Genomic DNA, 27,967 nt, shown 5'->3' with positions numbered 1-27,967 from the left:
ATAAGTGAAATTATATGGTATTTGTCTTTCTCTGACTTATTTCACTTAGCATAATACCCTGTATGTCCGTCCATGTTGTCACAAATGGCAAGACTTCATTCTTTTTTTATGGCTAATATTCCACTGTATATTATACCACATCATCTTGATCCATTCATCTGTCAGTGGACACTTAGGTTGCTCTCGTATCTTGGCTATTGTAAATAATGCTGCAACGAACACAGGGGTGTATACATCTTTTCAAATTAATGTTTTTTTTTCTTTGGAAAAATATCCAGAAGTGAAATTGCTGGATTGTATGGTAGTCCTATTTTTAATATTTTGAGGAATCTCCATATTATTTTCAATAGTGGCTGCACCAATTTACATTCCCACCAACAGTGCATGAGTGTTCCCTTTTCTCCACATCCTCACCAACACTTGTTAATTGTTATGTTTTTGATAATAGCCATTCTAACAGGTGTGAGGTGACATTTCATTGCAGGTTTTGATTACATTTCCTGATGAGAGTGATGTTGAGCATCTTTTCATGTGCCTGTTAGCCATCTGTGTGTCTTCTCTGAAAAATTTCTATTCAGGTCCTCTGCCCATTTTTTAAAATTGGGTTGTTTGTTTTTTGTTGTTGAGTTGTATGAGCTCTTGGTATAGTTTGGATATTAACCCCTTATCAGACATATGTTTGCAAATATCTTCTCCCATTACAGTAGGTGACCTTTTTGTTTTGTTGATGGTTTCCTTCACTGTGCAAAAGCTTTTACGTTTGATGTAGTCCCATTGTTTATTTTGCTTTTTTTGCCCTTGCCGGAGGAGACAGAGCAAAAAATATTGCTAAGACCAATGTCAAATGCCTATGTTTTCTTTTAGAAGTTTTATGGTTTCAGGTCTTACATTTAAATTTTAACCTACTTTGAGTTTGTTTTTGTATATAGTATGAGAAATTAGTCCAGTTATTCCAACACTATTTACTGAAGAGGCTAGCTTTTTCCCACTGTATATTTTTGTCTCCTTTGTCATAGATTGAATTGACCGTATAAGTGTGGGTTCACTTCTGGGCTCTCTATTCTGTTTCATTGATCTATGTGTCTGTTTTTGTGCCAGTACTTATACTGTTTTGATTACTATAGCTTTGTAGTATAGTTTGAAATCGGGAAGCATGATACCTCCAGCTTTGCTCTTCTCTCTCAAGATTGTTTTGGCTATTTGGGGTCTTTTGTTTCTATACAAATTTTAGATTATTTGTTACATTATTCGTGAAAAATGTCATTGGTATTTTGATAGGAATTGCACTGAACTGCAGATTGCCTTGGGTAGTATAGTCATTTTAACAAGAGTAATTCTTTCAACCCATATCTTTCCATCGGTTTGTGTCATCTTCAATTTCTTTCATCAGTGTCTTACAGTTTTCTGAATACACGTCTTTCACCTCCTTAGTTTGTTTTATTCCTAGGTATTTTATTCTTTTTGATGGGATTATTTTTTTAATTTCTCTTTCTGACAGTCTGTTTTTAGTGTATAGAAATGCAACAGATTTCTGTATATTAATTTGTATCCTACAACTTTACTGAATTCATTGATAAAATTCTAATATTTTTTGGTGGCATGTTTAGGATTTCTTACATACAGTACCATGTCATCTGCAAACAATGACAGTTTTACACCTTCCTTTCTAATTTGGATTCCTTTTATTTCTTTCCTTGTGTGACAATATTCTTTCACTATTTATGATATTTGCACATCAAAATTTACTTGATATGGTTAATAAGTGGACAAACAGTGAAAGCAAGTGAGTACACAAAGGTGTTTGAAAGGAAAAGAATAACAATGTAGAAATGAAAAAATGCATTGATTTCATCATTCTAATTAGTATTTAGGAAATCTGAAAGCAAAAATGTTTTGCAATTGTGGAGCAAAAAAATGGCCATCCCCTCTTCGACAAAATTAAGAGCTGTCAAAGTTCTTTTTGATATGTAACTTGCCAAGAACCAGAAGTAATAATAAGCTAAAGCCTATTAAAGATGTATTTGAAATTTGGAATCTGTATTTAAAGTATAGACATATTCCAGGTTCATGCATGGAAGTTGATAAACAGCTGGCTACATTCAAAGGGCTGCATCTATTTGGGTACTTGCAAAACCAGAAAAGTACAAATAAAAATTTGGGTTTGCCACCATCATCAAGAAAATGAAAAAACACACAGAATGATAAAAAAGTATCTGTGAATCATATATCTGATAAGGGACTTGTATCCAGAATATATAAAGAACTCTTATAACTAAAATAATAAAAAGACAAATAACCCAACTAAAAACATGAACCAAGGAATTAAAGAGACATTTCTCCACAGAAGATATCTGAATGGCCAATAGGCACATGAAAAGATGCTCAACATTAGTCATTGGGGAAATGCAAATGAAAACCATAATGAGATGCCACTTCACACTCAGTAAAATGGCACAATAAAAAAGACATGTATGTGTTAGCAAGGATGTGGAGAAATTGGAACCTTTATACACTGCTGGTGGGACTGCAAATTTCCTGCACCACTGTGGAAAACAGCCTAGCAGTTCCTCACACAGTTAAACTTACCATGTAACCCATCAATTCCACTCCTAACTACCTACCCAAGAGAAATGAAAACACGTTCACACAAATACTTGTTCTCAAACAGTCGTAGGAACATTACTCATAATAGCCAAAAAGTAAAAACAACCCAAATCTCCATTACCTGAATGGATAAACAAATGTGGTATACTCACATAATGGACTGGTATTTGGCAATAAAAGGAATGAAATACTGACATATGCTACAACATTGACAGACATTGAAAATATTATGCAAAGTGAAAATACACCATCCACAAAACGCTATATATTGTGTGATTCTCTTTATATGAAATATCCAGAATGGGAAAACCCACAGAGACATAAAGTAGATTGATCTGTAGTGCCTAGGGTGGGAGGGAGGATGATCAGTGACTGCTAATGGGAAAAAGTTTCTTTTTGGGTGATAAAAATATTCTTGAATTAGCTTATGGTGACGTTCGAAAAACTGAAAATATACTAAAATTCACTGAATGGTACACTTTAAATTGGTGAATTTTATGGTAAGTAAACTATCTCTCAATAATACAGTTCTTGGGGTGTGTGTGTGATGAATTGGGAGATTGGAATTGACGTATATACACCAATATGCATAAAATGGATAACTAAAAGAACCTGCTATATAAATAAATAAATAAATAAAATTTAAAAAAATACAGTTCTTAAAAATTTGGGTTTGCTATATTTAAATACTTACTAAAATTCTAATAAAGTTGATTTTCATTATTCCTTTATTAATTAAAAAAATTTTAAATTAATTCTTATTGGAGTATAGTTGCTTTACAATGTTGTGTTAGTTTCTGCTATCATTTTTCCTTTACTTTTACTTCTGCAAATTATTCATAAGATGGCTTAAAAATATCTACTAAAAATAAGGTCCATTACTTCCAGATGGTAAATGGTGATGAACATTTTCTTGGTATATTGACGGTTAATCAACCTTCCTAAATGTTTAGATTGTTAGTAGTTTTTCATTAGTATAGATGAAGTTGCTTTCAACATTTTTTTTTAACACATCTTTATAGAGTTGTCAGATCATTTCCTTAAGAAAAATTCTGGGTGCAAAGCTATTTCTCTAGAGAGCCTGTACTAATTTATACTTCTAATAGCAATGTTCAAAAGGAAAGCATCAGTTTTATCCTGAAATATGCATGACTTCACAGCTTAGTAAAAACATTCATAAGAAGAAAAAAAAAAACCACCTGTAACAAAACATAAAAAGAAAAAAACAAAACCAACAAAGAAAGAAAAACTATAACAATCAAAAATTCTTCTAAATACATTAGACTGAGCCTTCCTCCAATTCTGGCTTTAACTGACAAAAAAATGGAAAATTTTATTACATGACATTTCTTAAGTGTAAGTTTTTCAATTTAGGACATGTCTAATTCTTTCAGAATGAACACCTAACTTACACCCCACTATTTATAGGCAGAATGTAATGAAAACACTTAGCTTTCTCTTTTTAAAAAACATATTTATAGCTCTATCTGATGAGAGGGCTTAGAAGCAATAATCTCCCAGTAGCAGCAAATACCCACTGATTAAGTCCTGGTTTCTAAATACCATTTTCCAATAAAAGGAACTAGGGATCCTTGGAGAAATGGCTGATTCTAAGGCGAGGGTAAGGAAAACAAAAAATAAGCTTGGGATAACTGCCAAAACATGGAAGCAACCAAGATGTCCTTCCGTAGGTGAATAGATGAATAAACTAAGGTACTTCCAGATAATGAAATACTATTCAGCGCTAAAAAGACATGAGCTATCACAGTAATCAGGACAGTATGGTACTAGCACAAAAACAGAAATATAGATCAATGGAACAGGATAGGAAGTCCAGAGATAAACCCACACACATATGGTCACCTTATCTTTGATAAAGGAGGCAAGAGTATAAGACAGCCTCTTCAATAAGTGGTGCTGGGAAAACTGGACAACTACATGTAAAAGAATGAAATTAGAACACTTCCTAACACCATACACAAAAATAAACTCAAAATGGATTAAAGACCTAAATGTAAGGCCAGACACTATAAAACTCTTAGAGGAAAACATAGGCAGAACACTCTATGACATAAATCACAGCAAGATCCTTTTGACCCACCTCCTAGAGAAATGGAAATAAAAACAAAAATAAACAAATGGGACTTAATGAAACTGAAAAGCTTTTGCACAGCAAAGGAAACCATAAAAAAGATGAAAAGACAACCCTCAGAATGGAAGAAAATATTTGCAAATGAAACAACTGACAAAGGATTAATCTCCAAAATATACAAGCAGCTCATGCAGCTCAATATCAAAAAGCAAACAACCCAATCCAAAAATGAGCAGAAGACCTAAATAGACATTTCTCCAAAGAAGATATACAGATTGCCAACAAACACATGAAAAGATGTTCAACATCACTAATCATTAGAGAAATGCAAATCAAAACTACAATGAGGTATCACCTCACACCGGTCAGAATGGCCACCATCAAAAAATGTACAAACAATAAATGCTGGAGAGGGTGTGGAAAAAGGGGACCCTCTTGCACTGTTGGTAGGAATGTAAATTGATACAGCCACTATGGAGAACAGTACGGAGGTTCCTTAAAAAACTAAAAATAGAACTACCATATGACCCAGCAATCCCACTACTGGGCATATACCCTGAGAAAACCATAACTCAAAAAGAGTCATGGGGCTTCCCTGGTGGCGCAGTGGTTGAGAGTCTGCCTGCCGGTGCAGGGGACACGGGTTCGAGTCCTGGTCTGGGAGGATCCCACATGCCGCGGAGCAACTGGGCCCATGAGCCACAACTACTGAGCCTGTGCGTCTGGAGCCTGTGCTCCGCAGCAAGAGAGGCCGCGATAGTGAGAGGCCCGCGCACCGCGATGAAGAGTGGGCCCCGCTCGCCGCAACTAGAGAAAGCTCTCGCACAGAAATGAAGACCCAACACAGCCAAAAATAAATAAATATTAAAAAAAAAAAAAAAAAGAGTCATGTACCACAATGTTCATTGCAGCTCTATTTACAATAGCCAGGACATGGAAGTAACCTAAGTGTCCATCGACAGATGAATGGATAAAGAAGATATGGCATATATATACAATGGATTATTACTCTGCCATAAGAAGAAACGAAATTGAGTTATTTGTAGTGAGGTGGATGGACCTAGAGTGTGTCATACAGAGTGAAGTCAGAAAGAGAAAAACAAATACAGTATGCTAACACATATATATGGAATCTAAAAAAAACAAAAAGGTTCTCATGAACCTAGGGGCAGGACAGGAATAAAGACACAGACGTAGAGAATGGACTTGAGGACATGGGGAGGGGGAAGGGTAAGCTGGGACGAAGTGAGAGAGTGGCATGGACATATATACACTACCAAATGTAAAATAGATAGCTAGTGGGAAGCTGCTGCACAGCACATGGAGAGCAGCTCGGTGCTTTGTGACCACCTAGAGGGGTGGGATAGGGAGGGTGGGAGGGAGACACAAGAGGGAAGGAATATGGGGATATACACATGCATATAGCTGATTCACTTTGTTATACAGCAGAAACTAACAAAACACTGTAAAGCAATTATACTCCAACAAAGATGTTAAAAAAAAAAAAGACAAGCTATCAAGCCATGAAAAGATATGAAGGAACCTTAAATGCATATTACTAAGTGAAAGAAGCCACTCAGAAAAGGCTACATACTGTATGATTCCAACTATATGACATTCTGTAAAAGGCAAATCTTTGGAGACAGTAAAAAGATTGCCAGGGGTTAGGAGGGAGGGAGGGATGCACAGGAGGAACACAGAGGATTTTTAGAGCAGTGAAACTATTCTGTATGACATCATTTGACCAAACCTATTGAACATACACTACCAAGAGTGAACCCTAAGTAAACGATGGACTTTGAGTGATAGTACTGCGTCAGTGTAGGTTCATCAATCACAAAAAAATAAAACAAACTAACAAACAAATCTGGGGTATCTTACAGTGCCAGAAAATAAGGAAGTACCCAAAAGACAAAAGGATAGGGGCATGTGAAAGGGATACAAGAATTAATCTGAAAGAATTCCCGACAACTAAAACAATTTGAGCAACAAAGTAAATAGCACATCATTGAAATATAACCCAAACCATAAAATATACATCAGTCCATCCTGATACAAATGATGACATAAATAAACAAATAAGAGCAAAGAGACAACAAATCATCCATACAGAAGAATTCCGAATACTCCCCCCTTCAGGAGATGAAGCATAATTCCATCTCCCACTTCCCAACCCTTCACTCCTACCTCCAGTGAGGGTGGGTGTACTTAGTAACTCACTTCCAAAGAATAAATTGGAGAAAGGGAAAAACAGTACATTTTCAGTGGAGAAACTTGGCAAAGACTACCTCACCCAAGTAATGAAGGTTAATAGCACCATATGGATATCAAGTCCCCCCAACATGATATGACAAGAAGACCACTTCACCTCTTTGGTATTCTTTCTAACCCCCCTAAAACTTCACAAAAACATCAGAAAAATACAGATTGGCTTACTTTCTGCTAGTCATAAAAAACAAGGAAAGACTGAGAAACTTGTTACAGACTACATGAGACTAGGGAAACATGACAACTAAATGTAATGTGGTACCCTGCAGTGGATCCTGGAAAAAGGAAGAAGGCATTGATGGAACACCAGTGAAATCCAAATAAAGTCTGGAATTTAATTAATTGTAATGTACTAACATTTGGTTCTTAGTTTTGACAAATGTACCACGGTAACGTAAGATGTTAACAACAGGGGAAACTGGGTGAGAGGTATATAAGAAGTCTGCACGATTTTTCCAACTTTTCTACATTTAAAAATTATTCAAAAATAGAAAGTTTATTTTAAAAACAATAAAATTAAACTTTAAAACGGAGCCATAGGGCTTCCCTGGTGGCACAGTGGTTAAGAATCCGCCTGCCAATGTAGGGGACACGGGTTCGAGCCCTGGTCCGGGAAGATCCCACATGCTGTGGAGCAACTAAACCCGTGCGCCACAGCTACTGAGCCTAGAGCCCGCGAGCCACAACGAGCCCTAGTGCTCTAGAGCCCGCGAGCCACAACGAGCCCTAGTCCTCTAGAGCCCGCGAGCCACAACGACTGAGCCCACGTGCCACAACTACTGAAGCCTGAGCGCCTAGAGCCCGTGCTCCTCAACAAAAGAAGCCACCACAATGAGAAGCCCGTGCACCGCAACGACGAGTAGCCCCCGCTCGCCGCAACTAGAGAAAGCCCGTGCACAGCAACGAAGACCCAACGCAGCCAAAAATAATAAACAAATAAAATAAATAAAATGGAGCCATAAACCCACTAAACCAACATAGACATCCTTTTGGAAAATGTTAACCTTCTAAATTTAACTACCATTTACTCCATTTTAAAAGTCTGTTAAATAAAATTTAGAAAAACTAACTTTAGACAAATTTAGTCTTCTTTAGAAAGAAGACTAACAATTTCTTACTGGAGATTAAATCATGTATTAATCTGAAACATGATGTACTGTATATTAATAGTACTAGAACTATGCATATTAAACTAGGAACATTTGATTGACACAGAAATACTTCATAACACATTAAAAAATATAAAACCTCATATTCTGCCAATATAATCTTCTGTCAAGTTTCACTGTACATTGTGTTCTTTGGTTCACTGCACTTTACTGGTAAAGAGGGAACATATTTAATCCACTAGTGATATTATAACCAAGAAACTTGGTAAATTTATACCTTTCCCATATTATGACACTTCTGAGGGGAATACATGTTGTCTCTAACTTTACAGATAAAAGAAATGAATAATGAAAGGCTGTTAACAAAGGTTATCCAAAACTTGGATTAAGCTAAAAGGTAGACAGAACATCCTTCCAATGTAATGTGGGGACACAGACCCACTCAAAGGTTATTTAACTACCTAGCAGAATGAACTTTGCTCCATTATTCTATTTACTATCAAACTAAATATCCTAGATTAAGTAAAGTTACATGTTAACTTATAGATTTTTGTCCAGTAGAGTTGCAAATCATTTCTGTCAGGTAGAAGAGAAAATTCCAAAGGTTAGGGTTTATTGGTCTGTGGGACATTAACCAGTTCACAACTAACCTAGCAATCTTATTCTAAAATTCTTTTATTAAACTGCCTATGAATCCACAGCTCCCCAAATGGTCTTTGAACTAGCCTTATTATTTTACTTATTTCTCAGTAATTAATGAATTGAATAAAATATTTTATATTTCTATGAATCATGTTTTTAATTTTTTTAAATTATACTTTGACAGGCATAAGGAACTTTCCATGACATGCTTGACATGGCCTTTCCCACATACAGCTCTGCAAATTCTACAATCTCACAGGGCTATTATGATTATAGTTTTTCTGCACCGTATTCTGATAATGTTGTCAATTATTTGGTTATTGGAATTATCAATTTCTTTCTCAAAGGTAAATCTAAGTAAAGTATATATTATTTTCAAGACCCTCTTTATTCCACCATTGACACTCTCCATCTTGCCCGTAAAGTCTGTAAAAAAAATAAACATGAACACTATTCTATTTCCCCTCAGTTTTTCCACCCCGTGCATTTTAAAAACAATGGGAAATACAAGATTCCCTGTTTTTACTGGAGCCATTTCCTGAAGAGATTTTTAAGTCTCAAGCTCTGTATGAGAAAACAAAGATATTTACATCTTTGTAGGAGACTCAGTACTTGCTGAGTCGGCATTAAGAATCAGAGAATATAAGATTTAGACAGGACTTTAAAGATTTTCCTGTCCAATCTCCAAAAAGAAAGAAAATAGGGCAAAAAGGATTATAGTGACTTTCCAGAGGTCTGAGAGTGGCTAAAATTAATGTGATCTGACTTCTAATACTTTCTAAATGGGCACACATCTCCCATGATGACTTTGTGGGTTAATTTTCTTTATTTAAACCAATTATTAAAAAAATATTTTTTCTTCCATTTGTTCCAGGTACCTCTCTTATAATTTTTAGGTGTAAATTATAACTACCTTTACTTTCATAAACATGATTAATGATACTTATATTTTGATTATGTGTTTTGAGATTTAAGCAAAAAAAGATTAGTAAAAAGAAAAAATAAAATCACAACTTCATATTTCCAGTGTTACATTCTTCACAAAAACCAAAGTCTAGACTACTGTGACTTTTTTAGAAAGAAATTTGGATATTGTCAAATTTGTCAATCTAAATGTACTTTTAGTGAATTGAAGTGGACTAATCACAAACATGAATTACAATTTTTAGGTTTGAGCATCAGGAAAGAAAACATTATTACACTCTCACCCAACCAATATCAGTAGTCCATTAAAGCAAAAGAGAAAACTCCGTACCCTGACATCACTTCTAGATGAAGTTGTCCTGAGACAGTTAAGAAAACAGGAACATTGAAGAAATTCTCCTCAGGTACCTTTATTTTGCTTGAAGGCTGCAAAAGAAAACACAAGCCATAAAAAGCTATTACATGTTTTGCTCTGCTTTTCACATTCACATTTGTGCCACAACTAAAAAATCATATGCTATTAAACATATATGAGGACAGGTCATTCTTATGAAAAAAAAAAAGGCAGCTTTCAGTATACACTTAAAAGAGAAAATTCCTGCTTGGAAAGTGCTAAGTTCAAGGAAGTTTGCTCCATATTTTTCAAAACATATAACAACCAAAGGACAAAGTACTTTTGTCACAAAATATACTCCTTCCTAAAAACTGATTCTGATTGAGGGGCAAGCTGAAGCAAGAAATGATGAATTAGAAGTTTTAAATGTGAGGCATTACATAGTCTTTTAAAATTCTGACCCATGATTGAGATTTAATTTTAAGGGAATAGCCTCTAAAACATGTCTTGTCATATTATTATTAAAAATAACGCTTTTAATACAGATTTTTATAAACACATTATAAACTTTTAAACACGTTAATTTCACTTACTCTTCCCGACAACTAGGAGATAAAGCAGGACCATATCTTTAAAAGATATGATGAACATTTAGATTTAAAGATTTTTATGAACTTACAGTATAGATAGAGTGATTATTCCATTTGAAGCTGATAGGAAATACGTCAGCCAACACTTACTAACAGTTAAGATAAAAAATTATTTGGAGATCAAACATAATTTAAATAGTATAATTAAGAAAGCTTCTGGATCAAGTTATGACCATTATATCCATTTGGGGGAAGGAAGCTAATTTACCTACTCTTGTATTTCAAATTGTGATCTGAAAATGTCTTCGTGTAATGGTGCACTAAAACAAGTGCTGTAAAAGCAACAAAGCCAATATAAAATTTTCAATACAGGATGTAAGACTCCTTTTAAGAGACTTAGTACCAACTACTGAATTATAGAAACACATGAAATGAAGATATCTTATTTAATTCCATTGGTTGTTCTAAAAATATTGCATATCATGTATGGTTATGTGTGTGTATGAATGTGAAATCTAGTGTAAAATTACCAACTGAAATCATTCATTTATTTTGTAATTGCCTATTACTTTTAAAACTTACTTTTACCTGGTCCTAAATGTCCTATTATTGCTTTTTAAAAATCATCTTTGAAACCCATTATCACTTAAAGGATATTGTTTCCAAGGACTTAAATACTCAATACTAAAATATTCGACTTATGTTAGGATTTCAAAATAAAAGACATGTTCTCTGATATTTCTTCACTATTTACTAAATAATTACACTTCAAATCAGGCCCAGCACATTTATAAGAATATTATACTTTCTCCTTTCCCTCACCTCTTTAGTCTATAATTTGTATTGGTGTTTTATCCTGACTTCTCTAAAAGTGCTTTCTCTCATCTCCTGCACATATAAAAAAGTCTAATATTTAGGACTTGATTTTAGTCTCTCATTTATTAGCATTTGTACAAAATGATGTCTGAGCTTCTTATATCTCTTAAATCCAACTTATTTAAAGTTAAAAACATATCACTACTTCATTATGCCTTCCAATGTCATATGTAAGCATTTAAATACTGAAATTCATACTACTTTTTAATAAATTACTTCCTTTCAGTTCTCCTTTATATTACAGTGAATGCATTAGAGTGACTTTAAAAACTTCTGTATGCATTAAGTTATATTACCTATATATTTTATTTAAGGATATTAAAGGGACATTATAAAATATTTTTTTAAAAAGTAATTGCTGGGGACTTCCCTAGTGGTCCAGTGGTTAAGACTTCACCTCCCAAGGCAGGAGGTGCGCGTTCGATCCCTGGTCAGGGAGCTAAGATACCTGGCGGCAAAGAAACCAAAACATAAAAACAAAAGCAATATTGTAACAAATTCAATGAAGACTTTAAACATAGACCACATCAAAAAAAAAAAAAATCTTAAAATGGTGGGATAGGTAGCTCCAAAGGCCTATCCCTCTATAGAAAACCTGAAAATAATGAGTAAAAACTATAAGCATCAACTGTGGGAACTCTGGAAATTAGTCAAAGGTTTAAAGTCACCAAAACAAATGCTGAATCAAGAAAGAGGAAACTTAAAAATGGTAGACTCCACCTAACAATAGCAGACTGCACACTCTTTTCAAGTGCACGTGGACACTGTCCAAGATCTATATGCTAGAACATAACAAGTCTCAACAAATCAGATAAATTATCTTCTTTGAACATAATGGAATGAAACTAGAAATGCAAACTGGTGCAGTTACTTGGGAAAAGAGTTTGGTGGTTCTTTAAAAAGATTAACAAGAATTATTATATATACAACATACAAATTCTACCTCTAGGTATATGTCTAAAAGAATTACAACCAAGTATTCAAGCAACAATGCATTAAAAGGATTGTACACCATCCTTCATCCCAGGGATTCATCCCAGGGATGCAAGGATTTTTCAATATCGCAAATCAATCAATGTGATACATCACATTAACAAACTGAAGAATAAAAACTATACAATCATCTCAATAAATACAGAAAAAGCTTTTGATAAAATTCAATATCCATTTCTGATAAAAACTCTTCAGAAAGTGAGCGCAGAGGGAATATACCTACCTCAACATAATAAAGGCCATATACAACAAACCCACAGCTAACATCATACTCAACGGAGAAAAGCTGAAAGAACTTGCTCTAAGATCAGGAACAAGGCAAGGATGCCCACTCTCGCCACTTTTATTCAACATAGTTTTGGAAGTCCTAGCCACAGCAACCAGAGAAGAAAAAGAAACAAAAGGAATCCAAATTGGAAAAGAAGTAAAACTGTCACTGTTTGCAATGACACAATGCTATACACAGAAAATCCTAAGACGCTACCAGAAAACTACTAGGGTTCATCAATGAATTTGGTAAAGTTGTTGAATAAAAATTAATATACAGAAATCTGTTACATTTCTATACACTAACAAAGAAAGATCGGAAAGAGAAATTAAGGAAAAATCCCATTTACCATCATATCAAAAAGAACAAAATACCTAGGAATAAACCTGTCTAAGGAGACAAAAGACCTTTACTCTGAAAACTATAAGACACTGATGAAAGAATTCAAAGATGACATAAACAGATGGAGGCATATACCATGTTCTTGGATTGCAAGAATCAATATTGTGAAAATGACTATACTACCCAAAGCAATCTACAGATTCAATGCAATCCCTGTCAAACTACCAATGGCATTCTTCACAGAATTAGAACAAAAAATCTTACAACTTGTATGGAAACACCAAAGACCCCAAATAGTCAAAGCAATCTTGAGAAAGAAAAATGGAGTTGGAGGAATCAGGCTCCCTGACTTCAAACTATACCACAAAGCTACAGTAATCAAGACAGTATGGTACTGGCACAAAAAGAGAAATATAGATCAATGGTACAGGATAGAATGCCCAGAGATAAACCCATGCACATATGGGCACCTAATTTATGACAAAGGAGGCAAGAACATACAATGGAGAAAAGACAGCCTCTTCAATAAGTGGAGCTGGGAAAACTGGACAGCCAAATGTAAAAGAATGAAATTAGAACACTCCCTAACACCATACACAAAAATAAACTCCAAATGGATTAAAGACCTAAATGTAAGGCCAGACACTATCAAACTCTTAGAGGAAAACATAGGAAAAACACTCTTTGACATAAACCACAGCAAGATCTTTCTTGACCCACCTCCTAGAGAAATGGAAATAAAAACAAAAATAAACAAATGGGACTTAATGAAACTTAAAAGCTTTTACACAGCAAAGGAAACCATAAATGAGAAAAAGACAACCCTCAGAATGGGAGAAAATATTTGCAAATGGAACAACGAAGGATTAATCTCCAAAATATGCAAGCAGCTTATGCAGCTCAATATCAAAAAAACAAACAATCCAGTTAAAAATGGGCAGAAGACCTAAATAGACATTTCACCAAGGAAGACATACAGATGGCCAAGAGGCACATTAAAAGATGTTTAACATCACTAATTATTAGAGAAATGCAAATCAACACTACGAGGTATCACCTCACACCGGTCAGAATGGCCATTATCAAAAAATCTAGAATCAATAAAAGCTGGAAAGGGTGTGGTGAAAAGGGAACCCGCCTGCGCTGTTGGTGGGAATGTAAATTGATACAACCACTATGGAAAACAGTATGGAGGTTCCTTAAAAAACTAAAAATACGGGCTTCCTTGGTGGCGCAGTGGTTGGGAGTCTGCCTGCCAATGCAGGGGACACGGATTCGAGCCCTGGTCTGGGAAGATCCCACATGCCGCGGAGCGGCTGGGCCCGTGAGCCACAGTTACTGAGCCTGCACGTCTGGGGCCTGTGCTCCGCAACAAGAGAGGCCGCGATGGTGAGAGGCCCGCACACTGCGATGAAGAGTGGCCCCCGCTTGCCGCAACTGGAGAAAGCCCTCGCACAGAAACGAAGACCCAACACAGCCAAAAATTAAAAAATAATAATAATAATAAATTTAAAAAAAAAAACAAAAAAAATCTAAAAATACAACTATCATATGACCCAGTAATCCCACTACTGGGCATATACCCTGAGAAAACCATAATTCGAAAAGAGACACGTACCACATGCAGCACTATTTACAATAGCCAGGACATGGAAGCAACCTAAATGTCCATCAACTGATGAATGGATACAGAAGATGTGGTATATACATACACAATGGAATTTTACTCAGCCACAGAAAAGAATGAAATAATGCCATTGGCAGCAACATGGATGGACCTAGAGATTATCATATTAAGTGAAGTAAGTCAGAAAGAGAAAGACCAATATCATATGACATCACTTACATGTGGAATCTAAAAAAGTGATATGAATGAAGTTACCCACAAAACAGAAATAGACTCAGACACAGAAAACAAACTTATGGTTACCAAAGGGGAAAGGGCAAGGAGGGATAAATTAGAAGTGTGGGATTAACATATACACACTACTATGTATAAAACAGATAAACAACAAGGACCTACTGTTTAGCATGGGGAACTATATTCAATGTCTTGTAAGAACTTATAATGGGAAAGAATTTGGAAAATAATATACATAAATATAAAATGAATCACTGTTCTGTACATCTGAAGCTAACACAAGACTGTAAATTATACTTCAATTTAAAAAATGGTTATAAAAATTTTAAAAATCTAAGTATTCAAATAGATACTTGTACATTAATGTTCATAACAGCACTATTCACAATAGACAAAGGTGGAAACATGGATAAGTGGATAAGCAAAATGTAGTATATATAAACAATGAAATACTATTTAGCCATAAGATGGAATGAAGTACTTACATATGCTAAAACACGGATAAACCTTGAAAACACTATGCTAAGTAAAAGAAAGACATAAAAGGCTACATATTGTATGATCCCATTTATATGAAATATCTAGAGTAGGTAAATCCACAGAGACTAATCGATGAGAGCCATGGTCTGGGGAGAAGGGTAAATGGGAAGTGACTACTTAATGGGCATGGGGTTTTCTTTGGGATAATGAAAATGTTTTGGAACTTAATAGGGGTGGTAGTTGTATAACACTGTAAATGTAGTAAATGCCACTGAAATATACCCTTTAAAATGGTTAATTTTATGTTGCATGAACTTCATCTCAATTTTTTAAAAAGCATACATAAGTAATTATTAGACATGACAGGGTCAAAAATTACTAACATGGGATTGCAAATTTAAGATTCACAATCTTAAATACTTCCATTAGTAATGAAGAAAGAATAAAAATATATGAATTAAGTATCCAACTTTGTGACTTTGCCAGCGGGAATGGACTTCTTTAAAAAAGATCCTAGAATTGCAACATTAAAGTTAAGAATTTCTATTTAATAAAGGAAGATATAGGCAGTTAAACAGAACAACATATTGTATTAAGGATAAAATATTTTCAGCTTCTAGAACTGACAAGTGATTAATGGACAGAAAATATAGGGACCTCCTGTGAAGAAAACAAGAAAGAGAAAATAAGCTGCTCCCCAACTGGGCAATGGATGTGAAAAGCAGATTTACAGAAAAGAAAATTCAAAAAGTTAAGATGTATGAAGAAACACTCAAATTCACTATGAATTAGAGAAACACAAATTAAAACAAGGCATTTTAAGAAGAATCATTACATATATCCGACTGACAAAGATTAGAAAGTTGTATAATATCAAGTGTAGAGGTAGATTCAGGATGTGGTAGGCAGATTTCTAAGATGTGTCCCAAGATTCTCAGCCCCTGGTTTATTCAACCACTAAGCCAGGTACTGATGTGAAGGGATTTTGCAAATTTAATTAAAGTTCCAAATCAGATGGCCTCAGGATTTGGAGATTTTCTGGGTGTTCTTGACCTAATCACGTGAGCCCTTTAAAAGTAGAAAGTTTTCTACAGCTGGCTGCAGAACAGTAAGTCAGTAATTTGAACCATGAGAAGGATTTGACACGCTGTTGCTGGCTTGAAGATGGAGGAAGACACAGGGAAAGGTGCTTAGAGCAGTCTCTGGGAGCTGAGAGCAACCTGGCCAGCAGCCAGCAGCAAAATGGGAACTTCAGTCCTACAACCACAAAGAACTGAATTCTACTGAGAGCCAGAATGGCTTTGGAAGAGAACCTCAAGCTCCAGATGAGAACATAGAAAGCTAGCTGACACACTGGTTTTGGGCTTGTGAGACCCTGAGATCCTAGCCACGCCATTCTGTACTACTGAACTATAGAGCTGTGAACTAATAAAGAGATGTTGTTTTAAGTCACTAAGTTAAAAATCTATAGAAAACTACTTCATAGGGAAACAGGAACCCTCAGGTAATGTCAATATAGTCTAAACTGGCACTGCTATTCTGGATAACATAGTGAAATTCAGAATGTATATACCCTATGACCAAGGAACTCCACTCCTGGATATGCATTCTAAAGAAATTTTCACACAAGTCTCTTAGGGAATATGCATAAGACTATTTATTGCAGTATTTTTTTTTTCCTGGGTGTAACTGAGAATTGGAAACAACCTAAGGGTCTATTACTAGAAAGGGTAAGTGAATTGTAGCAGACAAATATCAATGAATATTCTGCAGCAATGACAAGCAACAAATAGATGTACCTATAGCAACATGGATAGATTTCAAAACAAAGAGTTAAATGGAAAAAAGTAGGAAACAAAATAAGATACATATTATCATTAATGTAAATTTAAAATATACATAAAAGATCACTCATATTTTATGAGGCTATATACATAATAAAAGATATATCAAAGATATTAAAGTGAGTGCCTCCAAGAGAATATGAGGAATGGAAGTGGGGACTGGGATAAAGAGGAAAAATTAAAACAAGAAAGGGGTTATGCTGGATGGTGTTTTGTCAGCTTGGCATTACTACTCCCACCTAAACTGAGGACTGTGTTTCCTAGAATCCCCCTTCCTGCATGGTTCCAGGTTACAGTTGGCCATCTATTGTTGGAGAGGAATGTGCACAAGATTTGAGAGGAGAAAATGAAATTGAAGTCATTAATCTCAGAAGACTGTGGCAGTCTGACACAGTGACACACACTCACCATGGTGGTTGGTGATCTCTACTTTCTAGCTTGTCTCCTTACTACTGACCAACAGTAGCTCTATGATAACCACCAAGTGCTGGACTGCAGTTACTACACAGTGGACTGTGTTAGATTAATTGCATTAATGGCTCCAATTTGTCATAGTTCTCTATATCAGCACCCCTTGGCATATCATACGCTAACCCTGAGCTTGGCCATGTGACTTGTTTTGGTCAATGGCATGGTAACAAAATTGACAAAAATAGTGGCTTGAAAACATGCTTATGAAGTTCACATTCTTTCTTGGACCTATGCCACCAAAGAGATCACACCCTGATTAGCATGATGGAGGAATCTGAGAGACATGTGGAGAAGAGGTGGGTCATCCCACATGAGGCCATCCTAGATTGCCCAGCTCCCAGTCAATCCATCAGCTGACTAAGCCAAACCCAGATCAGAACCACTCAAATGACCTGTAGACTCACAGGAAAGAATAAATGGTTTTGTTACACAGTGAGAGGATACAAGGGCCTTGCAAAGACCTATAACAACAGTGTGCCATGAATAAAAATTATGTTAAACTAAATTCTGTATTCCTGAGGTTAAAAAAATACACATTCAGACACACATACTTCTACAAAAACAACCGTAGCCAATATGCACTTAGCACTTACTCTGTGCCATGTACTGTGCTAAGGAGTTTACAAGCAATCCAATGAAGTAAGTACTAGTATCCCCATTTACAGAGAAGGAAACAGACACAGAGGTTAATAACTTAACTTGCCTAATATGACAAAGAACATGAACCAAGGTGGTCGGGCTCCAGAATCTATTCTTAACCACACATTATTTCCAGGAGTCATAAGAAATACTTAACAATGGTTGATTCTGGGGAAGGAAACTAGATTACTGGGGAACAAGGTATGATGGAATCCTTCTGCACTTTGATTTTTTAAATTTTTTTTTAAGTTTTTTTTGATGTACACCATTTTTAAAGTCTTTATTGAATTCGTTACAATATTGCTTCTGTTTTATGTTTTGGTTTTTTGGCCACGAGGCACGTGGGATCTTAGCTCCCCAACCAGGGATCGAACCTGCACCCCCTGCATTGGAAGGCAAAGTCTTAACCACTGGACTGCCAGGTAATTCCCTTCTGCACTTTTAAATTGGTACCTTTTGAACAATAAACTACATTACCTGTTCAAAAAATAAATTTAAAATAGCATATTTGTTAAGAGGGACTCAGAGGTATTATCAGCAAGTACTCAAAATAAAAAGTATACTGGTTTTATTTCCTGTGTATTCTTGATCACATAAACACTAACGATTTAACCTTTTGTCCTATAGTGGTGTGGATTACTCCGGTCAGCACCAATCGGAAAATCAAAAAGCCAAGAACAAAGTATGGAACAAAGTCAAATACCAGGAAAAATATAGGTGGTTAGTAAAGTCTAACACTGCTCTATTTATAATGAAAATAGTTGGGGCAGGCCAAAAGAAGAGAAGGCCAAACGATATTGAGTTCTTTGAGTAGGAATTGAGTTTATACATGTTGGTATGCTAAGCACCTAGCAAAGTGCCAGAGACAAGTAACTGCTCCATAAATGCTTGTTGACCAAAAGAGTGAGGTCAAGTGTGAGTGAGGGGATCAGCAATGAGAAGAAGCACGAGGAGCCATAAAAGCTTCTAGCAAAGTGTCATGGCGTTGCTGGTCTAAAAGATATCTTTAGTGCACATTTAGTGTCATGTTTGTTTTCAAACAAAGGTACTGATAAGCAGGTACTATTACAGAAATAAATTATTTCCTATATTAACTTTTTAAACTATATTGCTTATAAATAATTCTCCATTACTTTTCTAGCACAACTGTAAATAGGTGTTTACTGCGGTTTTTCTTTAGTATCACCATCAGCTGAACACTCACAAGTATTCTAAACAACACAAAAGGGAGAGAATGTATTTTCAATACAGTATATGGTTGTAAGTTTAAAGTAGATTAGAGGAAATTTTTCATTTTCTTCAGAAATGTAAACTGACCACTATAATTCTATCTTCCTCCTATCCACTCCCACTCACAAACACGTAATTTGTAGATATCCTATATAATCAAATACCATTTTTGACTAAATATAAAAGACATCTATTCTCTGCCTACCTTCCCAACAGCAAATCCCTAATTCTGACATCCATCAAACAGAAAGATTTAGAAAAGATGATGAGATAGTATCATCAATATAATCTTCTGATCACTGAAAAAAATAGCTCTTCAACGTCATCTTTTTCACCTTTCTCAAGACTGTGCCTCACTTAGTTCCAAAGGAGGCATCTCTCCATATATTCTCTCATATACCTTTCTGCTCTCTAACAAATCTCTAGTTACCTCTGGGACAGCTTCATTTCCTTCTCTCTTTATGCTTGCAAGTCTTAAAATGATCCAAACCCACATCAAGCACTGTGAGAGCCACAAGTAAAAATTAAACATAATACTAAAAAATGCTATGTTTTACTTATTTTTAAAAGTTCCTGAAGCAAAACACTGAGCTGGGTGATGGCATCTGGTTGCTTATAGTATCATTCTCTGTGCTTTTCTGTATGTTTAAAGTTACAAAAAACCACAGATCAGTATTTCCAGCTCTTAAAAATGCACAGCATATTATTGTGTGATCCCCACAAGTGCCAATACTTTTCATTCTCCTATTTTCTTCAAGCATAAAATATTTTACTTTATTCAGGTTCACTGTTTTGTTCTGTCTAATTACTAGTGTTCTGTAAGTTTACATTAATAGTTGTAGTATTTTTATCTATATGATGCATTAAATAGTCTCATGGCTGTGCTGTGAATATAATTATTATATATTTCTGTAAGGGAAAAAGAATTCTAAGATCCAAAATAACCAACTTAAAAATAAACTTTCCAAATCTCTGATTATATTTCTGCTATATCTTAAAAAAAAAGATAACTAAATTAAGCTAAACATAATTTAAGAAATAAAATAAAAATTAAAGTGTTTTATGCACTGTCAAAAAACCCATAATGACAAAAATCAGTAAGCCTGAGGCAAGTAATGAGATACCAAAGTATTCTGGTTGGTTTATGTTAAAAAATATTTTACACAATAAATGAAAGCTCTGATTCCAAAAATCTATTTCACTGTATAGTACTTTAAAAAACGTTTTTATATTCTACTATTTTTCCCAAATCAGAGAAAATACTAAAGGGCTTTACTAAATACTAAAGAAATATGTTGAAGATGGGATAAGAGTAAGATGAAAAATTACCGCAGCATTATTATCCTGATATTCCTTGGGAAAAAACATATATTCACACATGGTAATCAAACTGGCAAAAATTAAAGACAAAGAAAAAGTACTGAAAGCAGCAAGGGAAAAACGACAAATAACATACAAGGGAACTCCCATAAGGTTAACAGCTGATTGCGCAGCAGAAACTCTACAAGCCAGAAGGGAGTGGCATGATATACTTAAAGTGATGAAAGGGAAGAACCTACAACCAGGATTACTCTACCCAGCAAGGATCTCACTCAGATTCGATGGAGAAATCAAAAGCTTTACAGAAAAGCAAAAGCTAAGAGAATTCAGCACTACCAAACCAGCTCTACAACAAATGCTGAAGGAACTTCTCTAAGTGGGAAACACAAGAGAAGAAAAGGACCTACAAAAACAAACCCAAACCATTAAGAAAATGGTCATAGGAACATACATATCGATAATTACCTTAAACATGAATGGATTAAATGCTCCAACCAAAAGACACAGGCTTGCTGAATGGATACAAAAACAAGGCCCATATATGTGCTGTCTACAAGAGACCCACTTCAGACCTACAGACACATACAGACTGAAACTGAGGGGATGAAAAAAGATATTCCATGCAAATGGAAATCAAAAGAAACCTAGAGTAGCAAGACTCATATCAGATAAAATAGACTTTAAAATAAAGAATGTTACAAGAGATAAGGAAGGACACTACATAATGATCAAGGGATCAATCCAAGAAGAAGATATAACAATTATAAATATATATGCACCCAACATAGGAGCACCTCAATACATAAGGCAACTGCTAACAGCTCTAAAAGAGGAAATCGACAGTCACAATAAGAGTGGGGGACTTTAACACCTCACTTACACCAATTGACAGATCATCCAAACAGAAAATTAATAAGGAAACAGAAGCTTTAAATGACACAATAGACCAGATAGATTTAATTGATATTTATAGGACATTCCATCCAAAAACAGCAGATTACACTTTCTTCTCAAGTGTGCATGGAACATTCTCCAGGACACATCACATCTTGGGTCACAAATCAAGCCACAGTAAATTTAAGAACAATGAAATCATATCAAGCATCTTTTCTGACCACAACGCTATGAGATTAGAAATGAATTACCGGGGGAAAAAACGTAAAAAACACAAACACATGGAGGCTAAACAATACGTTACTAAATAACCAAGAGATCACTGAGGACATCTAAGAGGAAATCACAAAAAACCTAGAGACAAATGACAATGAAAACATGATGATCCAAAACCTAAGGGATACAGCAAAAGCAGTTCTAAGAGGGAAGTTTATAGCTATACAAGCCTACATCAAGAAACAAGAAAAATCTCAAATAAACAATCTAACCTTACACCTAAAGGAACTAGAGAAAGAAGAACAAACAAAACCCAAAGTTAGCAGAAGGAAAGAAATCATAAAGATCAGAGCAGAAATAAATGAAATAGAAACAAAGAAAATAATAGCAAAGATCAATAAAACTAAAAGCTGGTTCTTTGAGAAGATAAACCAAATTGACAAACCATTAGCCAGACTCATCAAGAAAAAAAGGGAGAGGACTCAAATCAATAAAATTAGAAATGAAAAAGGAGAAGTTACAACAGACACTGCAGAAATACAAAGCATCCTAAGAGACTACTACAAGCAACTCTATGCCAATAAAATGGACAACCTGGAAGAAATGGACAAATTCTTAGAAAGGTATAACCCTCCAAGACTGAACCAGGAAGAAACAGAAAATATGAATAGACCAATCACAAGCAATGAAATTGAAACTGATTAAAAATCTTCCAACAAACAAAAGCCCAGGACCAGATGGCTTCACAGGTGAATTCTATCAAACATTTAGAGAAGAGCTAACACCCATCCTTCTCAAACTCTTCCAAAAAATTGTGGAGGAAGGAACACTCCCAAACTCATTCTATGAGGTCGTCATCACCCTGATACCAAAACCAGACAAAGATACTACAAAAAAAGAAAATTACAGACCAATATCTCTGATGAATATAGATGCAAAAATCCTCAACAAAATACTAGCAAACAGAATCCAACAACACATTAAATGGATCATACACCATGATCAAGTGGGATTTATCCCAGGGATGCAAGGATTCTTCAATATATGCAAATCAATGTGATACACCATATTAACAAATTGAAGAATAAAAACCATATGATCATCTCAATAGATGCAGAAAAAGCTTTTGACAATATTCAACACCCATTTATGATAAAAACTCTCCAGAAAGTGGGCATAGAGGGAACCTACCTCAACATAATAAAGGCCATATATGACAAACCCACAGCAAACATCATTCTCAATGGTGAAAAACTGAAAGCATTACCTCTAAGATCAGGAACAAGACAAGGATGTCCACTCTCACCACTATTATTCAACATAGTTTTGGAAGTCCTAGCCACAGCAATCAGAGAAGAAAAAGAAATAAAAGGAATACAAATTGGAAAAGAAGAAGTAAAACTGTCACTGTTTGCAGATGACATGATACTATACATAGAGAATCCTAAGGATGCCACCAGAAAACTACTAGAGATAATCAATGAATTTGGTAAAGTTGCAGGATACAAAATTAATGCACAGAAATCTCTTGCATATACACTAATGATGAAAAATCTGAAAGAGAAATTAAGGAAACACTCCCATTTACCATTGCAACAAAAAGAATAAAATCCCTAGGAATAAACCTGTCTAAGGAGACAAAAGACCTTCACTCTGAAAACTATAAGACACTGATGAAAGAATTCAAAGATGACATAAACAGATGGAGACATATACCATGTTCTTGGATTGCAAGAATCAATATTGTGAAAATGACTATACTACCCAAAGCAATCTACAGATTCAATGCAATCCCTATCAAATTACCAAAGGCATTTTTTACAGAACTAGAACAAAAAAATCTTAAAATTTGTATGGAGACACAAAAGACCCCAAATAGCCAAAGCAGTCTTGAAGGAAAAAAACGGAGCTGGAGGAATCAGACTCCCTGACTTCAGACTATACTACAAAGCTACAGTAATCAAGACAATATGGTACTGGCACAAAAACAGAAACAGATCAATGGAACACGATAGAAAACCCAGAGATAAACCCACGCACCTATGGTCAACTAATCTATGACAAAGGAGGCAAGGACATACAATGGAGAAAAGACAGTCTCTTCAATAAGTGGTGCTGGGAAAACTGGGCAGCTATAAGTAAAAGAATGAAACTAGAACACTCCCTAACACCATACACAAAAATAAACTCAAAATGGATGAGAGACCTAAATGTAAGACCGGACACTATAAAATGCTTAGAGGAAAACATAGGAAGAACACTCTTTGACATAAATCACAGCAGGATCTTTTATGATCCACCTCCTAGAGTAATGGAAATAAAAACAAAAATAAACAAATGGGACCTCATGAAACTTAAAAGCTTTTGCACAGCAAAGGAAACCATAAATAAGACGAAAAGACAACCCTCAGAATGGGAGAAAATATTTGCAAATGAATCAACGGACAAAGGATTAATTTCCCAAATATATAAACAGCTCATGCAGCTCAATATTAAAAAAACAAACAACCCAATCCAAAAATGGGCAGAAGACCTAAATAGACATTTCTGCAAAGAAGACATACAAATGGCCAAGAAGCACATGAAAAGCTGCTCAACATCACTAATTATTAGAGAAATGCAAATCAAAACTACAATGAGGTATCACCTCACACCAGTTAGAATGGGCATTATCAGAAAATCTACTAACAACAAATGCTGGAGAGGGTGTGGAGAAAAGGGAACCCTCTTGCACTGCTGGTGGGAATCTAAATTGATACAGCCACTATGGAGAAAAGTATGGAGGTTCCTTAAAGAATTAAAAATAGAATTACCGTATGACCCAGCAATCCCACTACTGGGCATATACCCAGAGAAAACCATAATTCAAAAAGACACATGCACCTCAATGTTTGTTGCAGCACTATTTACAGTAGCCAGGTCATGGAAGCAACCTAAATGCCTATGGACAGACGAATGGATAAAGAAGATGTGGTACATATGTACAATGGAATATTACTCAGCCATAAAAAGGAACGAAATTGGGTCATTTGTTGAGACGTGGATGGATCTAGAGACTGTCATACAGAGTGAAGTCAGAAAGAGAAAAACAAATATCGTATATTAATGCATGTATGTGGAACCTAGAAAAATGGTACAGATGAACCGGTTTGCAGGGCAGAAACTGAGACACAGATGTAGAGAACAAACATATGGACACCAAGGGGGAAAGAGGCAGGGGGCTGGAGGTCGTGGTGTGATGAATTGGGCGATTGGGATTGACATGTATTCACTGATGTGTATTAAATTGATGACTAAGAAGAAAAAAAAAACCAACATATAGTCACATCACACTATCTGCCACAATGTAAATAAAAATTCTGCAACTTATCTCTGATTGACGCAATTACAGATGGTCCTCTATGGTCTGATTTACAATTTTTCGACTTGGCAGTGGTGTGAGAGCAATACGCATTCAGTAGATACCGTACTTCAAAATCTGAAGTTTGCTCTTTTCCCTGCTAGTATGATACTCATGATGCTGGCAGCAGCTGCAGCTTTCAGTCAGCCACACGATCATGAGGGTAAAAAACGGATACACTTAACCATTTTGTACCCATAAAACCACTGGTTTTCACTTTCAGTACAATATTAAATAAATTACAAGAGATATTCAACACTTTATTATAAAACAGGCTTTGCGTTAGATGATTTTGCCCAACTATGGACGTAACCCCATTGTAAGTAGAAAAAGATCTGTATATGGCCACCAAGCTGACCTACCACCACTTACTTTAGTGATTTGAGATAGTATCTTTATATATTTCCACATGAACTTGGGTATATTTCTGAGCTTTCAGTTTTATCCCATTGGTTTATTTGTGTACTGATATCACACCATTTCAATTTAGAGGCTTTATAGTATATTTTAATTCCTGGTTACTCAAGCATTTTTGATGGCTGTATTCCTTAGCATTAACATGGAGACTTTTCCAAGGTTTCTCCACTGATAAATAAATTTGTGTCTCATCTCAAATATAGATATCTCTCATATTTCCAGGTCCTACTTCAATTCATTTTTCAGTTCAATAAGTATTTACAGAGTGACTAGTATGTGCCAGGTACCAGACTAAATGCAGGAATACAGTAATGAGTAAGAGACAATGTCCCTAAGGAACTCCAATAATTTTAAATTTCATGGGTCAATACTTTGAAACAAAAGTTATTTAACATGAAGCTTTGACCTACAGTTTTTGAAACTTGTAAATATGTCTGAAGGAGGTTACATTGACAAAGTCCTAATTTATTCACTCACTTATCAACTGCTCTGTTAACAGCCTGAAGGAACTTACAAAACTTTCCCCAAGTTTCCTATCTCTTTAGGTGTACCAACACTGCAGGAAAAACTGGCTCATAGATTGCTAAAAAAAAAAAAAACCTAACTGCTGCTCATTTTAATGGCTGAATATGGAGGTACAAACTGTGTGATCCATAGAAAATAACTCACAAGCAGTATCCTGGCCAAGCATGCTGAAAAGCCAGTTAATACCATACACATCTATTAGAATGGCCAAAATCCAGAACACTGACAACACCAAATGCTACCAAGGATGCAGAGCAACAGGAACTCTCTCTCATTCATTGCTGGTGGGAATGTGAAATGGCACAGCCACTTTGGCAGTCCCTTACTAAACATACTCTTGCCATACGATCCAGCAATTGCACGCCTTGGTATTTACCCAAAGGAGTTGAAAACTTATGTCCACACAAAAACCTGCACACAGATGTTTACAGAGGTTTTATTCATAACTGCCAAAACTTGGACGCAACCAAGATGTGCTTCAGTAAATGAATAAATAAACTGTGATAAATTCAGATAATGGAACATTATTCAATGCTAAAAAGAAATGAACTATCAAGACATGAAAAGACATGGAAGAAACAAATACATATTACTAAGTGAAAGAAGCCAATCTGAAAAGGCTACATACTATATGATTCCAACTATACGACATTCTGAAAAGGGCAAAACTATGGAGATAGTAAAAAGGTCAGTGGTTGCCAGGAGTTAGGGAAGAGAGAAGGATGAACAGGTAGAACATGGAGGTGGAGGATTTTTTGAGCAGTGAAACTATTATGCATGATACTATAATGGTGGATATATCTCATTATGCATTTGTCCAAACACATAGTGAACCATAATGTAAACTATGGACTTCTGATGAATAATGATGTGTCGATGTAGAGTCATCAATTGTAACAAACGTACCACTCTGGTGGATGTTGATAATGGGGGAGGCTAAGCATGGGTGGGGGCAGGGGCTATATGGGAAATATTTGTATCTTCACTCAATTTTGCTGTCAACCTAAAATTGCTCTAGGGACTTCCCTGGCAGTCCACTGGTTAAGACTCCATGCTTCCAATGCAAGGGGCATGAGTTCGATCCCCGGTCAGGGAACTAAGATCCCATATGCCATGCGGCACTGCCAAAAAAAAAAAAAAAAAAAAAAAAAAAAAAATCGCTCTAAAAAGTAAAGTCTGTTTAAAAAAAGCCAGTAGACATATGGATCTCTGTGATCAACATGCTATATCCTTCATCTGCCAAGAGAAATGGTCTCTTTTCTATTAGTCTCAGCAAATGTAAACAATAGAGAGATAAAGAATTCTTCAGGGCTTCCCTGGTGGCATGGTGGTTAAGAACCCACCTGCTAATGCAGGGAACACGGGTTCGAGCCCTGGTCTGGGAAGATCCCACATGCCACGGAGCAACTAAGCCCGTATGCCACAACTACTGAGCCTGCACTCTAGAGCCCATGAGCCACAACTACTGAAGCCCACGTGCCTAGAACCCGTGCTCTGCAATGAGAAGCCACCACAACGAGAAGCCTGTGCACCGCAACAAAGAGTAGCCCCCGCTCGCCGCAACTAGAGAAAGTCTGCGCGCAGCAACGAAGTCCCAACGCAGCCAAAAATAAATAAATAAATAATAA

The 27,967-nt window shown here is 35.6% G+C and overlaps 1 protein-coding gene across 7 annotated transcripts in view; it reads right to left on the bottom strand.

The window, feature by feature from the left end:
• NARS2 (asparaginyl-tRNA synthetase 2, mitochondrial) overlaps window positions 1–27,967 on the bottom strand; it is a 143,975-nt gene that overhangs the window by 68,947 nt on the left and 47,061 nt on the right. For all 7 annotated transcript variants that reach the window (XR_014250234.1, XR_014250235.1, XM_082410370.1 and 4 more), the window contains one exon: window positions 9,971–10,065. Coding sequence is in view for 5 of the 7 variants with exons in the window: in XM_082410370.1 (XP_082266496.1) it covers window positions 9,971–10,065 (95 nt within the window). In the remaining 2 variants the exon portion in view is untranslated. The remainder of the gene's footprint in view (window positions 1–9,970; window positions 10,066–27,967) is intronic.

This window comes from Balaenoptera physalus (assembly GCF_965194825.1).
Source record: "Balaenoptera physalus genome assembly, chromosome: 10".
Taxonomy (NCBI): domain Eukaryota; kingdom Metazoa; phylum Chordata; class Mammalia; order Artiodactyla; family Balaenopteridae; genus Balaenoptera; species Balaenoptera physalus.
This window is presented reverse-complemented; position numbering and strand designations above follow the sequence as displayed.